At 36.3% G+C, this 18057-nt stretch overlaps 1 protein-coding gene across 7 annotated transcripts in view; it reads right to left on the bottom strand.

Annotated features, from left to right (window-relative positions):
• The window catches only part of pald1 (phosphatase domain containing, paladin 1), a 46213-nt gene that overhangs the window by 5400 nt on the left and 22756 nt on the right, over positions 1–18057 (bottom strand). For all 7 annotated transcript variants that reach the window (XM_023341012.1, XM_023341014.1, XM_023341011.1 and 4 more), the window contains 5 exons: positions 17821–18018; positions 17274–17414; positions 17107–17178; positions 14072–14212; positions 1671–1826 (listed from right to left, as the gene is read on the bottom strand). In XM_023341012.1, the coding sequence (XP_023196780.1) occupies positions 1671–1826; positions 14072–14212; positions 17107–17178; positions 17274–17414; positions 17821–18018 (708 nt within the window). The remainder of the gene's footprint in view (positions 1–1670; positions 1827–14071; positions 14213–17106; positions 17179–17273; positions 17415–17820; positions 18019–18057) is intronic.

The raw sequence follows: 18057 nt of genomic DNA, 5'->3' as shown, positions 1-18057 counted from the left end.
TTCAGGGTTAATCTACGTACTTATAAAACGAAACAAAACATTATTGCAATAAATACTTAATGGTGTTTATTTTTGTCATTTAGATCAGCATGAAACAACTCAAAAGGAAAGATGACTTTTAAGTGTAATCTCTGCATCCTTTCCTGTTAATACATGCACAATGAATGTTTAAGTAGCTCAGAGTACAGGGTCGAAAACAGGTGAAGTCAGAAGTCACCACAGTAAGTTCTGCAAGTTAATATATTCTCCATTATTAAAAAAGAGGCAGATTGTACATCTGTCATGATAATTATGCTGCAGTGTCCGGCCATCATAAGAATTAGACTTAAATAATGCAACAGCTCTTCTGAACAGCAAGCTCAGACCACTATTCAAGTCATAAGAGGTTTTTAAATAGCTTCCTTGGGTTTCAGTCTGAGGTGATCAAAGTCTTTATCTTGTTCTAAAAATGCTTCTTCCTTACAAAATAGTTATTCTGAAATTGATGTCAGACTACTAAAATTGCAAACTCGTTTCAGATGGTCTTTCACCTCCTGATCACAGGTTTTGCAAAGATGTCCTGCAGACTGATAGTAGGTTCATTGGACAGATATCGCGCTAACAAAATCAAAGGCCCATTGACAGAAAACGTTTAACAACTGTGTGAGGAAATTATTTTATACTGCACTATTACAATGTTTTATTCCCAGTCAACAGCTGCGAATAATGAATGTTTGTTGTTTTAACCTCTTGTTAAAGCAGCTGTGCAGATACTCACACACAACTAAGAGTAGTATATTACTCGTGTCTTTATTCACATGAAAGTAGAAACAGCTGCAAAAATGAAAGGTTTTCTGATTCATGTTCTGAGGATGATTTTTTAAATTATTATAGTAACTGGCTTCCCCAGCAGAATATTCCTCTTCGCTGCACAAAACCCTGCATTCTTTTCATGGCATAACTGGGCAATTACAGCCACCCTGATGCACCACATATATTTGCTATTCATAACAGGAAGAAAATGCCATGAATGACTGTGAATATTTCTGTGGAAGTTGTTTTCACAGCAGTCATTCCATTCTATTTTGGATTCTTGTTTTTTAATCCATCTTTTAAAAAGAAAAGGAAAAAGAAAAAAACATAGGAAGACTTCTGCTGGGCGATTTTTTAAAATTCCAGGGCTTCAGGGGCATGTTTCTACAGCCATTCTCACCAGGAATAATAACAAAAGTGTTTCAGAAAAAGAAAAACAGGTGTGCTGTGGTGGCGTAGGGGATAGCGCGACCCACGTTTGGAGGCCTAGAATCCTCGACGCGGCCGTCGCGGGTTCGATTCCAGGACCCGGCGACATTTGCCGCATGTCTTCCCCTCTCTCTTTCCCCCATTCTTGTCAGCCTACTTTCATATAAGGGACACTAGAGCCCACAAAAGACCCCCTGAAGGGGTAAGAAAAACTTTGACCCCAAGGAAGATTTTAATCGTGTTGAACGTAATTTTGTCTGCTTGTAAAATCATTCTCTCTTCATTCCAAGCATAAAACATCTACTGATGTTGATGGTGACTATTGCAATATTTTAGCAAAAATCTTGGATAAAATAAAAGGCAGCCATTGTGCTCTCCTATTATACACGAGGATAACGTGTGTCTTTTTATTCACACAAATGAAAGTTCACTGTAAGAGGCTGATTTACCTGTTCCATCCAGACGGAGAAGGAGCGATGCCAGAAGTTCTTCTTCTCCAGATGCAGGTATGTATTAAAGAGGATGAGGTAAATGTAACGCTCCAGAAACTGCAGGCTCATGAGCAGCTGCTGCTTACACTCCTTTTCTGTCTTCTCAGGTTTGATCTAAAAAAAATAAAATAATAAAAAAAACAGACAGTGAAGCACTGTTTATATATAAGTGGTTGTACATACTTCTGTCACAGCCTCAATGTGTACAATTTGTTTGAAGCTTTTTAGGCATTTAGGCTGGCTTCTAGAGGTCACCATCTTGAAAGTCTCTAAGAGTTTATTGTGAGCACAATCTAGTGAAATTAAAGCTAAGAGCTCCTGTGAAGGACCTGTGTCGAGCAAAACATACTTGACCTACAAAATGTTTTGGAAATACTTACTTGAGATAAAACAAGAGGGTGACCCTCACTGGTTTTATTTAAGTAAACAACTCGTCTTTTGCTAGTTTTATGATAATATAGACACTTTCATCCTTTAATACCAATCATGTTTTCTTGTTAAAAGTATTTTAACAAGAATATCAAACAAGGCCATTTTCCTTTCATTAGCTTTGCAGGTTTCAATTAATTTTTTTCCACACTGTGTCAAGTAGCCACACTGTATTTTGTCTATTTTGGAATAAAAGTGAACAAGACTCTCAAATGAACATTATGGACCAACGGGAAGCCATGAATAGAAAAAACAAAACATGAAAAACTCAGAATTTGTGTCTAGGTCAAACATTTGGAAGCAGGATGAAATTTGTAGTAAAAAAGAGTAAATAGATTACAGTCACAGTTTCACTGATGAGCTTTGCCAACAAAGCAAACATCTAGCTGAAAATATAAGCTGTCTAGTAAAACAGACAGCAAACAGACAGGGTAACCAGCAGAACAAACCACTGTTCATAATACTTCAGTGTTTTAAAATAAACATAGATACAAGGACGCTCTTGGCATAAATGCTAATCAAAATTTTCACTTCATAACCCTACGATCAGCAGCACAACAGTGCAATTATCCAAAGTACATGATCCTCCAATAATTCCCTTGATTGTTATTTAAAAGACAGGATAATAACACTTTTATGTGAATAGGCCAGAGCCTAGACAGGTGAGATAAAAAACCTTCAAACTCATGACTGAATAAGATCTATAAAGTCTGAAAGTATAAAACAAATATATGATCTAAAAATCTGTTTCCTGAAACAAAATGCAACAATGAATATTCTTAAGCCTTTCTGTTCGTAATTCTCTGAGACTTCACTGAACTGCATACATGCCAATTTGAAAAAAAGCAAGGTCAGCAACTGGGCTGCTCGTTGATTACAGGTTGTTAGAAGCTGAAGGCAAGTCTTCATTAGTTCGTTGAGTCAGTGACACGTTCTTTTTTTCCCTCCCCTTTTTTTTCCATACTGATTGAAGCCTTGAGAAATCTGAGGCCTAGAGTTAAAGGGTCCATCATCCCTCTTTGTGTTAGAACATAGATATTAAAAGGCCAGACGACTTACTGGCTTTGTTACTCAGTAGGGGAAAAAAGGCTGCACAGTGGAGCAGTTGTTAGCAATGCTGCTTGGCAGCAAACAAATCCTGGGTTCGAATCTCAGCCTGGGGAGGTTCAGCATGGAGTTAGCATATTCTCCCAGTACATGCGCGGGTTACTCACCGAGTAACAATCCTAACTTATTCACAATGAATTAATTGGTCTAAATTCCTCTGAGAAGTGAGTATTGTAAGCATAAACATCCATGTAAGATCATGCCACATCTGAACTGGGTAACAGGGCACCCACTTTTCACTTCAAAGTGATAGATATTTAGTTTTTCACCTGTTAAAATGTGTTTCTTTTTGACAAAATAGTCTAATTCATGCTTTCTGACAGTATTTTTTTTGCTAATTTCTTGATTCTGTAGGGTAGACATGAAAATGCAGTTGATCACAGTTAATTCATCCTTTCATAAGGGAAGCCAATATATTTTCAAATGGATCTAGGGTGATTTGGATAGATTTTGTTCGCTTAATAAATAAAATATAAAAACTATGTTTAGCATTTACTCAGGTTATTTTTGTCTTATCTTAACATTTGTCTAATGACGTGAAACATTTAAATGGGATAAGCAGTAATTGTGTCATTACATTGCCAAGTGGTGATACTGTTAGTATCGGTTTGGATTAAAAAAATGCAAAGGGACAAACGTGCACGACGCACTAAGAATGAAACCTATAGAATTTCTCAAGAACTAATAGTTTCACCTAACAAAGTCCATGATCAGTGAATATCATAGGAAGAAACTCTTTTTGAGAGTATTCAGTTCAGTCCTCTAGAGGTGAATAGAATGAGTGCCACAGAAATTGGGCTGAGAACCAATTTTAAATGTCCACAGAACATCATAATACTATCATTCCAGAGTTAAATGACAGCAGAGGAAGTGGGAGTATGAAGAGTTTCCTTTCCATTCCCAGATTCCAAAGCACGTGTTAGAGAGGAGTAGAAACTTCTCCCAGGCAAACAATGTGTGCACTGTCTAAAGTTCTTGATCTTTTATTAAAGAAAAAGAGGAAAAGAGATGTTGCACACTTAGGTAGTTATTCCACATTTCTCAAAGTTACAACTAAAAAGTAAACAGTGAACACTGGTGAACCTGATTACCATGGGCACCTTGCACCCCTACTGTTTTTTTGACATTTTTAATGTTTAGCCCTTTAAAAAAAAAAAAAGCAAAGCAGTTAGGCAGTGCATATTTTATTTTTTACACAAACACTTAAGAAACAAATGAAAGTGATTAGCTTGAAGAGATTACATAATTCACACCTCCAGATCACCTCCAGCAATCTGTTGAACTCTAAATCTGAAAGCGACCATCTGTCCGCCTACAAGAAGAGAGAGCCACATGTGAGGGTGAGTACTCTCCTGAGCATTTTTTAGAAATTCCTTTAGAAAAGTATGTCAGGAAAGATGTTCTACATTTCTGAAGTACTGGGGCAGTCTTACACTAGGTGCAATGTATATAACCTCACTTCCATATGTTACAGTTGAAAACCAAGCAGAGAGGGAGTTAGTTGTTATTACTCCTGTAAAGCCTTATTGGTAAAAAAAGACAAATTTCTTCTCATGTGCTAAAATACATGAAAGGATAGAAAAGGTCAGCGTCCTCTCATCTCATCTGGCCTTCAAGTACAAAAGGAGCAGCCTCTGAGGTGTGATAATGAACATCCTGAGATTTCCCCAGCCTTAGCTGAGAGAGAAGCCAGACCAATCACGTTCTATTTTAGAGAATTCAGGAATGCTTGCTGGCAAAGCAGACATACAATCAATTACAATGGGAAAGTGGTAAAATGAGAGGGTCAAGTGGAGTTGTTGTGAGAAGTCGGTACATTAACTGTATGATGCAACAAAAAGTGATCTGAATTTGCAAAACAATATAGAAATTTGAACAGAGGGTGTCAAGTATGTAGAGAAGAGTTACTTTTCTGGAAGCTGATTGAAATAATATCCTCCAAATACCAGTGAATGCTGACATAAAACCTTGAGGTTTCTGAAAGAAAACTGGAGAAGAACTTCTTTCAGTATCACTACAACCAAAAACTACATCAATGTTAACAAAAGAATTACTTTACTAGAGGAAGTGTTGGAATGGCCCATGCAGAGCCCAGATCTGAATCTGATTGAAAATACGGTGGTGCCCAGGATGTGGGCTTGCAATCTGACATATTTAACCCTATCTTAAAAAGTAGGAATAGTATCCATAAACTCCAACCACTTTGTATCTATGGATATGCTGGGGGGGGGGGGGTTGTTTTTTGTTTTCAAATCTATGGTTGGCTAGTTCAGAAAAATTGGCTAAAACTTGTAATTTCTTTCAGCAACAAAGCATGACTTTCAAACACACTTTGAACGTCTAGTCCATTTGATCAACCCAAACCACAATTCAACCACATCTAGACATCAACAGACCTCTTTATATTTTCACGTTTAATCCACAATTTTACCATGCTGTTGGATCCAAAAAAGAAAAACCCTGCTCATAATAGCAATGAACAAAATCTGACAACAGAGTTCAGTGCATAGTGTAAATGAGTTTGACATTTATGCTCTGAGAAAAGAGCCTGAAAGCCCACATTTCCCAGAGTACCCTCTACATAACATCCCAGGGAATGTGATTGTTTCACTTATCTGGGTAAATAAAATCCTGCAATTTATAAACTAAGAAAGCTCTGATTCTGCAAAGTGAACTTCTGCAAAACCTACAGATTTTTCTCTCAGCTTTCTGTAAATACTACAGCAAGATGACAAGTTTAATGGTAAGTTGTACTTATTTCACTTAATTTTGATGCAATTTCCTTTAGCTTTTGTTTTCTCATTTAAAATTATTCTGTTGATATTTCCAACTTGAATGTGTCATTCCTACTTGACTACACAAGAGGCTGAGCGCTAAAATAAGAGGTGCATATTATGGAGTTCTCTGTCTGTTTGACATATGGTGTCAATTACCAGCTGATTTGCTTGCAGAGGTAAAAAGGCCAACCTATATTGGCCCTTCCCACACAGCTTTGCACAAACACCTATTCATCGGATTCAACAAGAACAGCTCCTACTCAAATCCTAAACCAAACTAAAGCTTGCTGAGGGTGGACAGGCAGCTATACATTGCTTCTCAAGAAAACGTACAGACATCTCACTATGCTTTTCATGTAATTTCATTAAGTGAATCTAGTGCAAAAACTGTCAATAATTTATTTAAACTTTACTTGCTTTATTTAGATTTTTTTTTCATTGACAAGAATACAGAATCCATATAGAAGTGTGAACAATTCTGGAATGTGAGTATTTTCCATGCCTGAATAAGAATATCCAAATATATATGTTTATTTCAAGTCTTTATTGTAAACTGTACCCGTTCATCCATCCCTCTATGTTTGGCATTTAGTTTCAGAACACAGTCTTAAAGTATAACTACATGGATTTTAGGAAAAGCAACATACTATAGATTAGAACATCTCACTGACAGTTTCAATTTAAAGGATTAAAATATTTTGTAATTCAAAACACAAAATTTGTCATTTTTAATACATCAGTTCATTTAGGTCAGGTTGTAGAAATAATGTATTTGTTTTGCAACACTGTGAACAACGAAGAATAGTGGAAAAAATAGAAATTTTCTGTATTATCTTATCATTTAGTCATTATCTGAGCAGCATTATTTAGTGTTGCAGTGTATTCCCAGCCTTTAATACAAGGAGTACCAAACTTTTGGTAATTTTTTTCCCCATGTTATTTTTTTAATCCAGCAAATATTACTCTCCACAGCAAAAGTCACTGAAAATAATTTTATATTATAGCCTTTCTTTTGCAACATTCAAACTTTTTTTTTTAGTTCTCAGATGTTAAGATCAAGTTAGTTAATATTATATTTGTTTACATATATTTTCTGAGAATAGAGTTTTGCACATTAATTAATAATTTTTTTTTTTTTTTTTAATTTTGACACAAAGCAAGCCACCAAATTTTACCCTGGAGATTTGATGAAAAGCTAAGTTATTCATCATCTGGCCTTAATTTCAAAAACTGATCTTTATGGATCAAGATGGTGCCCAAACCTCCTTTTTAAAGGCCCAGAGAAGCCATGAAGCAGCCGGTAAAAGAAAGAGATGAAGATGCCTTTCTGCTAATGGTTTCTGCAGATTCCAAGCCTCTGTCTTTTTCCAGCCACACTGTGCTGATTAAATCATGACGTTAAAGCTGAGGTAGATTTTAGAGGCAAGCCATCTAAATCCAAACATTGCACATAAAGTGCTCAATACAGGCAGTTCATCTAGGCACAATCCTGAAGCCCTCTCACATAAGTTTCATTAATCTGTGCCAGGAAACCAATCCAATATTCCTGTAACATTTAAGTAAACTATTAACAATTGGACAAAAGTCAAGCATTAAAATGACCAAAGGCTTGGCAAATGGGAAAGAAATAACCCAACAAAAGCTTGATACATTTTGGGTTCAAAAGACCAATTGAAAGCAGAAAACAAACATGAATACATGGCATGTCTGGTGAGCAGAGATTACAAACGCCACAGAAGCAGACGGGGCAAATCAACTTTGCCTACACAGACTGGAATATCTGCCCACATTAACCTCACAAATTATGGTACATTTTGTACAAACGTATGCCTGGCAAAATAACTCTTGGAGACTCCATTTTCTAATCATTCAGTAAAGTATCAAGGAACAAATTATTTGGGGAATGCCAACCCTACGCAGACAGAAAAATGGCATGAAAGACAACTATAGCCAATTAGATAGTTAATGTTTTAGATCTTAATGTGAACCTTGACTCGCCTTTGTGACAAACCTTTATTTTCTGTTTCTTAGCAACTCTATGATTAGGTAAAACAATTTGACCCATTGGTATTTTTTATTAGACTAGGGTAAAGCTGGTTTTCTATTAAGCAATTATTTGTTTTTGTATTTGTCTGTCATTATCAAACAGAGTTCTCTTGTTGCCTATTGGTGTTTTAAGAGTTGCTGTTAGGATCACTGTTGTGCATAAACACAGTGAATTGTGTACTCTCATGGGTGATATTAACTTCTTAAGAACCTTCAGACATAAGTTGGGTTTTTTTTACACCACATCTGGTTCACAAAGAAGAATGATAACATTTCTCATTGGTGTGCACAACTAGCTAAAAGAGATAGGAAGAAAACACAGAATTATTTATCCTCAACATTATGTGCATGTGATCATATATACTCTACGCACATATATGTGTCTTACTGAAGATTTTCTGTTAATAACGTTGCTAGGTCTCTCTCCTCATAATGATATTATTTACACATACAGCATAAATATTCTACATTGTTTCTCCAACCCAGTTCTTCTACCAGAATGACTTCAAATGATAAAGTAATTCTAAATACTAAAAGTGTGAAGAGAAAAATTGGATTTGTTAGCATTAGTTTGACTACGCTGGCTATAAGAGAGCAGTGAGGACATCACTAATGCAATCATCATCTGCTGCACAACTGACCTTGCATATAGAATACAGTTTCTCAGCTTTGACACCATGTAAATGCAATTCCTAGAGCAACTCCTGATGGTCATAAATTTTGCATATCCCTTATGGTTGGCATTAAGTCACTTGATCAGTACAATTTTGCTCTAAAGTTTTACTGATTCAATGTATTCAAAGGTAGCAGACTAGCTGGTGCAGAAAAAGGTGACACTTTCTCAGTGAAATGATTTAGGACTCAATAGGATTTGACAGATAACAGAACCAAAGCTAGTCTGGGTGGCATGCTTTTTCATGTCTTTGGAAAGAGAGATCTATGGAAATTTTTTAGCTGACATGAATTTGAACCACCATTCTGAGAAATGGTGTTGTAGGATTGTAAAAGAAAACCTAAAAGCAGAAGGCTGGTGAAGAAAGTAAACTAGTCATTGTAAAATGAATTGTGAAAAAAAGAGAAAGTAGACACTGGAACTTAAAGTGCCTTGTGGATGTAAAAGGGGAGCAGAAAATATATAAAGATAATTTGATAAAATTACACAAAATTTGAACTTTTTGACCTGCATGCAAAACACAATGTGTGATGGAAGCTACACTGCACATCACCTCAAGCATACCATCTCAAAATGGCAAGAGCAGCATCATGATGTGGGGGATGATTTCCTTTAACAGAGAAAAGGAAGCTGGTCAGAAAGAAAAGGAAGATGAATGGTGCTAAAAACAAAGCAATCCTAAAAGGAACTTGTTAGGGGGAGCAAACGACTTGAGACTGGACCGGAGGTTTACCTTTCGCCTAAACAAGCAACCAGCACTACGATGGTTTAGCAAAGCATTCATGCCTGTCCCGTCTGTTTGACCAAAGTCCAGACCTAAACCCAAGTGAGTTTACAGACTAATCGGACAGCTTCCATCTAATCTGAAGATTCTGAAACCACGTTTCAATTTTCTTTTACTTTAGAATAAAGCTCTACTCTCTGCAGAAACCATTAGCAGAAAGGCATCTTTAAACATATTGAGTGCTTCAGAGCTGTAAAGTTCAAACATATGGAAAAGCTCAAGTGAAATAAACCCTTTTTAAGACAACGAGGAACCTCACAGTGAGTAACTCAAATAAGCACAATATTACCATAATTGTCTACACAGACTGTGTAACTAGACAAAATTAGCATTTGAATACAACCAGCCTGTTACTGCTTTGGAGACAAAGTTTCTCATTTTAAAATGAGAGAGAGAAAGACAACTTTTTTTGAGAGAGAAGGGGCAAGGTTAATGCAAGAGAGTTTGTGGACAGATCTACCGTACAGTGTCATTTAATGGCACATTCAAACAGCAGAAGAGAGCCTTTAAATTTTAAAAATACTTATATACAAGTATAAATGGAACTTGATTAAGGTCAAATATACTGACTCAATGAGGATTCAATGAGCAAATATATAGTTCTAAAAAACAGAACAGAGAAACAGAGAAACTAATGAAAAGAGTACAGCAATAACTTTAAAAACCTGATGCTCTAAACTTGTGCAGCAAGGGATTATCTTGGGATGAATCCACAAAGTGTTTTTTTAGGTGTTGAAAATAACTGCAAGACAGCTAAAATGTCTTTTCCATTTTGATATTAAATTTATCTTTATTATTTTACCTGTTAATAACTTGAAAAAATTGCATTTCTGCAGGTTACATGTGATAACTGTAGACAGCGAAGTACTTAAAAATTGCATGTCTAATGAAATGTCTAATATACTCAGATTTACTGTCTAAAGACAAAAAACTGAAGGAAACAAAAATTCTACCAACAAATGTATAAAATGAGAAATCCAATAAGGTCATTATGCAAAATAATGTGAGAGTTTTCTCAGAACGCTCCCAAGGAGACAAATTACTTGTAGATTATTCAAAGTGATTTGGGCTGTTGTTTGCAAAAAAATGACAAGATAATACATACATCCAGAGATGGAAATAAATCATCAAGTTTAGAGAAAAAATACCTTAAGATCTTTCATTTGGAAGTTGTTGTGTGTGGAAAATAACCGAATTATCTTGCTTTTACATATTTGTATTTTGCTTGATTTGAAAATATGTTTGCATCAACACCTTTGTGCCAAAAATATTACAAGTTACATCAAGGAAAGACAAGGAATCAGGGTGGATTCTAAAGCATAAAGGTTGAAAAATGTCTAGGGTCCTAATATATAGTTATAGTGCATCTATTTCATTGTTTTTGCTTTCTAATCCTGATCATCGGTGAACTTGGAGGTCCTAGTTGCTCCTCTGTCTTTCTAGTCTAAATATTTTCATCAACTTTATGCAAGAAAATCTGCACACATCATTCTTCCATATCTTAAAATATTTTTCCATTGCCCCATCCAAACCATGAGCACCTTTCTTTGGACACACAGAAGAGGAGCAAGGCTAGTACCACTCACTCTTTTCTCATTCTGTATGTTTTTCACCACCTGTGTGGAAAAGCATCACATTTTTGACAAAAGGCAACAAAAAAACAAACAAAAGACAAATTTTAGGAGCTGCTGCTACCCAGCAGCAAAGGATTAGTGTTCAGGTTGATGAGACTGGCCAATTCTGAAGCGCAGCTCACTTTTGCTTTCAATAGCTTCTTGATGGTCTGGGCAGAAGCCAACGATCTTCAGCGATCACATTCTCGGGTCAGAGAGTGTATGCTGCTCGGAAATAAATCAGTCAAGGCTACATAGACCGCAGCTTATTGGAATGAAAGGTAACACTGGGCAAAATGATGTCCTGGAAAAGTAGCAGAAATATAACTGTTTGTTGAAATGTGGTATTGCAATAAGAAACACAAGGTGATGGCTGATGATATAACAAGAAGATTGGAGAGGAGTGGCAGACTCGAACAAATAGGAAAGATAGCTGAGCGTTGGTGAGGAAATTATCCTAGTCATTCTTAAATTAAGATTCCATGCCAAACCTATAACCATACCTCAACAAAGCTTTAAAAAGCCTGACAACAATAAAAATAAATAAAAAAAACAACTGCATGTGCAGAAACTGTGAACTGTTCCTTTATTGCATTAACTTAACTGTTAGATTTTGTATCTGAGTTGTGGTCTCATGTCTGGTTGGCAGCAGGGATTTTAAGGCTCTTAAGCCAATGTCATACTGGGAGAAGATGGTAGTTTTAGATGGGGGAGGGTTTATGGTGGGGATAAGACTTTTTTCCCCTCATTTCTCCCCCTTTTTGTTCTGCTGTTGCCTGCCAGTTCTATCAACATCTGGCACTGTTTATCGCCTAGGCTGATAGTTCAGACTGGAGAAATACAAATACAGATACTGAACTATGAATAGGCGAGGGTCCACTATACATTTAATCACCATTACCTTGGGCACTGAAAATATTTAAATATTTGTACTGTGAAAATTAAAAATAATCTTGAAACTGGAAGGTGTTCCAGACGCTACCGTGCTTGTCTGAAAACACGACAAACATTTTCTCCCAACTGGAGTTTCTGCAGGCAGCCTTAAAAAGGCACATTAACACAGGTTAACGACACATGCATGTCCCACTCAACACATTCAATTTATCAATTGACTTCACATTGTTTTTGTGCTAAAATAACAGTTTAGCATGTTTCAATGTGATTGCAGTAAATCGTACAGACAAAATGTACAGAAAAAAACTGTTCTCCTGCTTCATAAACTTAGTGACTTTCCTGGAACACCATAGAGTTTATTGACAGGTCTTATTAACACAGACAACTGTTTGGGGAAGGGACAACAACCAATGCAGTCGCTCTTCTGCTGTCAATATCATTGTAAAGGATGAAAACACTTTCTGAAAACTAGGGAGAAAACCCACATTTTATAAGTCTGTAAAACTTCAGGGATATGTCCTTTGGAAAAATATTGTGACAGATCTGTGGTTCCTTCAGGCTGCATGAGAGATTGACAGGGCAACACTTTCAGCATAGATAGGCATAGATACAGCATGGCTTTTCTGTTTTATCTTTTTGCGCTTTCACTTTCTTTCTGTTATGGGATTGGGAAAAATTGGCAGTTTTATGCCATTTTAACAATACTAGCTCTGCTTTCCAAGCTTACCACTAATCTTTTAAACTTCTTTATCAATTAGTTTTTGTTTTAAAGAACAGATACAATCGTCTTTTTGTCGACTGCTCTCTCACAGACATAGCCTATCAATAATTACTGACATTTCATTGTAGGACATCTAGAAAAAAAATGCAATGGAATATTTACATCTTGTTGGATTCAAGTCTTGGGTCATGAGTCATGAGATGTTTACTATTCAACCAAAACAGCCTGACACTCAAAAGGCATAAAAATATGAGATTTAACGGCTTTCATTTGGAGAATCTTTAATGACATTAAAGTCTAAAACTAATCATTGTATCTACAAAAAAGCCATTTTTAAGCTCTATCAGCTTTTCATTACATAATAAAAACATGTAAGTTAAGAAAAAAATGAAGTAAGTAATTAGTGTCCCAATAATTGTAACGAGAGTTTACAGGGCGCCCTTTTTTCCTGGAGCCTGGTATCTGAAAGTGACAGGCAGAGAAAATGACAGAGTTCATGGGACAATGAGGCCCATTGATATGGTGGAGACAGGACCGGGCGCCTCCCGTGTGCCGAGGGCAGCTGACGGTGCACAGAGGCACCATGATTAGTCTGCATTACAAATGGCTTAAACAGAGCTGTAGACGTGAAGGTACAAAAAAAAAAAATCTGAGAGAAATCGAAACCTCAACTGCTTTCGCTCTCTTTGTACTCTTATAATTAAAACACAAGATGAAAGCTCCTTGAAACAGCTTCCAGGAATGTTTTCATGATCAGAATCTTTAAATTATTCTCTCTCTTGGCTGTTCTTGCATGTCTTTGTTGTATTAAAACACATTCAGGGTTTATGGCAAAGGAAGCAGCTGACACTGATATGATGTGGTCTGTAACAATGTTTAAACTATGATCAGCTTGAAAATAAAATACTTCCAACAGATTAACCTCCAAAATCCTCATCTTTTCCTGCACAACTCCCCTTCTACTGTTTTCCATTAATCCAAGGGAATTCCATTTAGCTTCAGAGATGAGATGCGTTGGGTCACTACTATTTTCCACAAAAAGCAGCGGACACATAAATTTGTAGCCCTGAGGCCATCTACAGGTCTTCTTGTGAAACTGCACATAAATCATCTGTTGCTTGTCACTAAGAGCAACAGGAATCTACATTAAAATACAATGTATGTGTTTTCACATATGACTATCTTCTGAGATAACTCTTTGCAAAAACTCTAATCCTCAGTTTAAACCTTTGTTGAAACCCATGTCTAACTTACAAGTCCATTTCTTTTCTACTTTAGTAACATTTCAAGTAAAAATGGATGTTTTGGGGTGTACCTGTCTGTAAGTGGAGATGATCATCTCTCTCAGATGATAGTGCATGGGGGTCATGGTCTCACTGATAGAATCCAGTGCCAGGTCTACCTCTTTCTTCCTCTTGTGGCCGTCGGGCAGAAGACGAACCACTCGCATAACAACCTGCAGATTGGCAGAAACAATACATGTGAACTTTATGCAGAACCTTCTAAAGGGATTTATATTGTTGACTATATAATGTGTTTGTATATTTATGTTTTAACTTTGAACTGTGTAAAGCACTTTGAACTGCCATGTTGCTGAAATGTGTTATACAAATAAACGTCATGATTGATATTCATGAATTGATATTTATGAACTTAAATCATAAACCTTTTCAACATTTTTCCACAACTCCTCCACAAACTTTAATATATTTTCTTTGGCCCAATAAAATGTAGTGCAAAGCTGTGAAGAGGAATGTGTGTGTGTTTCTTTTTTTACTCTTTACAGAAAACACACATATTGGATACAAACCCATTTATTTTGATGTACGTTTTGATTCATCTGATGTTGCATAAATATTTCAAAAGCATGCTTACAAAACAGGAGACATTTCTCTTGGGTTGGGTTTGAAACTTAGGTCAATTGTAAAGAACACAGCTCGTCTGTCCTGACCCAATTAGCGCATTGGTGCAAATGTGTGTCGTGTTCATTTATAGTGTTGACCCTGCAGAGAAAGGGAGTGTGTCCAGCAACACATGCACATGACGTTAAACCATGAAAACAGTGTCACAGAAAGCGGTCACTAAATAATTTTTTTTATTCCCCCTTGGTGGCAGAAATTGAAAAGTCAAAAAGGGGAGAGAAGAAGAGCAACGTTGCAGGCAGAAAATTTCCTTCTTAGTGTCTTTGACTCAAAAATCATCTCAAAATTTATCCCAGTTTGATTAAACTTCACTGTACATTTAAAAATCTTTGTCTTAAAATTTATGTTTTCTTGGCTGTTACATCTCCCGCTGTCAGTCCTGAACCTGGATTTGCAGCTATTCAGAATATTTATCTAAATGATAACTGATATGGTAAAGTAGGTAAATAAGGTAATTTTATTTATACAGCACATTTAAGCAACAGGGCAATTCAAAGTGATATGGGAGATTTCAGTAGTATTGGAGACTACTTCAGTATCTATCAATGCCCACAGGTTTATTCAATTACTCTGGGTAAGCAAGGACAATGAATACATGATTAATTGTTTAAGAACTTTTAATTTTCAGTCACTTTACCCAAACTAAAGACTATTAGTGAAAATAAGCCAACAGAGCATAAGAAAACGGACCAAATTTAAGCATGCCATTTGCTAACTATGCAGGACAATTGAAATTATCCATTGACTTTATTATTTTCAACTGTGCTGCTGATGCTCTGTAACCTCCAGGCACTATAATCTGTGTTGGAGGTGGGTATCCACTGCAGTTAGACACTATCAAACAGACTCTAGATCTGAATATTGACATTGTAATTACAATATGTTAGTGAAATACTGGGCAGAATTATTTTTAACGTGGGTATTTATTATAGTTTGAAAGGTTTTAAAAAGCAGCTACATTTCTTTTTGTCAGTGGTAAACAATAACCACATCAATGTATCTTCATTTACAGTTGGCACATTTCCTCATGTATATATCACCTACAAATTCCATAATACTCACAAACAGTCCAGCTTGAGGTTATCTGAACCGTAAAGTTTAGGATTCTAACAATTCTGGATGATACCCTATGCTTTTAAATGGCTAAATTTGTCCACCATGTTTACCAAATTATCAATAAAAAAATCTTTGTAGAGTACTGCTGAATGTGAAGCAAGCAGCAGCAAGTTAAAGTTAAACGAAATTGCCTGCTGAGGTTAAAAGGCTCTAGCATGAAGCACATTTTATATGCAACAAAACATCCATGACAGAAATCCAGAAGGCAAAACTAGGTGAAAGTAGAGGTTATTTAAAACTGCTTCTTTTCTTCCACTTAATAATGTGTCAGACTTAGCAGCCATCACAGCATTTTTTTAGAAGTTAATTCAAAGGGGATTACGACATCCTATTTTTGTAGGAGGTTGAATTGGAGGCTGACAAGGTTTCCGTGGTGACCGTTCTGTGCCTCTGAGAAAATCCAATGGACACACTGCTGTGATTGACATGTGGTATTGTGTAGCTGCAGAGTGTGACCTCCTGTGCAGAGGACCCAACCAGCAGGTTCCAACCATTGACTCATTGTCACGATGCTGAACCAAGAGGGGAAAAAAACAACAAAAATATAAAACACTGCCTCTAATTAACAGACCAGAGGAGCTTCTAACAAGACTTCATCGCTGTTTTCAATTTGAAGCACTGACTGTAAACCCAGTGGAAAAACCGCACAACAAGGTGTTTCTAAATTATTTGTCTTGAAATGGATTAAGTTGTGTCTTGCGCTCAATAAAATGTCAACAAAACATCACCTTCAGGGAACGACTTCCACTGCCCTTCATGCCTACACCTGACAGAGTTTACTAACCAAGATACAAAAACTCAGAGTGGTGATGGAAGTGAAATAGAAAAGTGACAAATATTTTGTTTGACTGGAAAATATAACAATTAATAATATCGCAGTTTCATGAATTCCCAAAAATATGCCTCATTAATAATAACCCACTACATATGTTGTTTGCAAAAGTCATTAGTAGTAAAATTAGTTAAACCTGGATTTTTTCAAGATTCTATAAATACATGTAAACTAATGGGTGAAATTTTGTCACTGCAAAAATGTTTTTAATTACATAAATACAATTATAAGAATAATTTTAAAGTATTTTAACAATCTTTACCAGGAATGATAATAAATGTGGCCAGCACTGTAAAAATGTTAGAAAATATGTAACAAACTTTTACAACAGATGATTATAATCAATTCATCCAAGATCTGAATCTTACCATGGATAAAGAGCATAAAGACTTTTAACAAATGGCTAAATGTGCAAACTTGTTTTAAGTGCACTTGTTCATTTTCTGTAGAAATAAATATATTTATATTGAGCATACACACCTCAAACTCTCCCTTTGTGTACTTGGCATCAGGAACACTGACAATTTCATCATCTGTGCACTCTGGGAAACCCTGCAAAGCCAGGTCAAGTTTCAGTAAAAAAAAAAGTCCTGAATAATGCTGTTTTTAAAGCCCAAAAAGAGAACTTTTATAATTCTGCTGCTTACCTTAAAATGCCAGAGAGTGAGCACAGCAACAACCATGGCGGTTGTAGTCCTGCTTTTGCCGTTGGCGCAATTAAAGACAAAAGCTGAGTGGGAATCTTCAGCTAACGCATTCCTCATGGCCTCATGAAGCTTATCAAAATCCTGGGAATAAAAATGTCTAAAATTACTACAAGATATCTTGGCTTCACATAAACCTTTTAACTGTCACCTCTATAGATGATGTCAGACCATGGTTTTATTAGGACACTGATGTCTTCATGACAGTTAAGAGGTTGAGAAATAACATGATGAAATTTGCTTAATATGAAGAGTTAGTCACTCAAATGTAGCTACATTTCTAACCACCAGAGGGAGCCTTAAACTTATTTTTTATCCTATCCAGACTAGATGCCCTGAATCTGATTTCCTTCACCCAAATCTACTTATTTTTAAATAAGATGTCTGTGCCATACTTAGTACTCCATTTGCCTTTTTCTCTGCATTGTTAAAAAAAATAAATAAATAAAAAAATACACCCAATGGTAGGTCAGTGATGGTGGATACTTACTTCTTCCCGTGGTGAGCTGCAGTCCGGCAGAGGGATTCGTTTGTACACGAGGCCTGGGTGGGAGCTTTTGTGCTGGTTGAAGAGCTCCTGAATGGTCAGGCAGGTTTTAAACATCGTCATCTTTTTTTCCTGCTCCAGAATCACCTCCAGCCACTTCTGAGCTCGCAGAATCTCTTCCTTCAGTGAGGTTTCCAATTTCTGCAGGACGAGTGGGGACAGGCACTCATTGTAATTTGA

The sequence above is a fragment of the Xiphophorus maculatus genome, chromosome 10, assembly GCF_002775205.1.
Source record: "Xiphophorus maculatus strain JP 163 A chromosome 10, X_maculatus-5.0-male, whole genome shotgun sequence".
NCBI lineage: Eukaryota > Metazoa > Chordata > Actinopteri > Cyprinodontiformes > Poeciliidae > Xiphophorus > Xiphophorus maculatus.
Note: the sequence above shows the minus strand (reverse complement) of the source record. Positions and strands in the feature narration are given on the sequence as shown.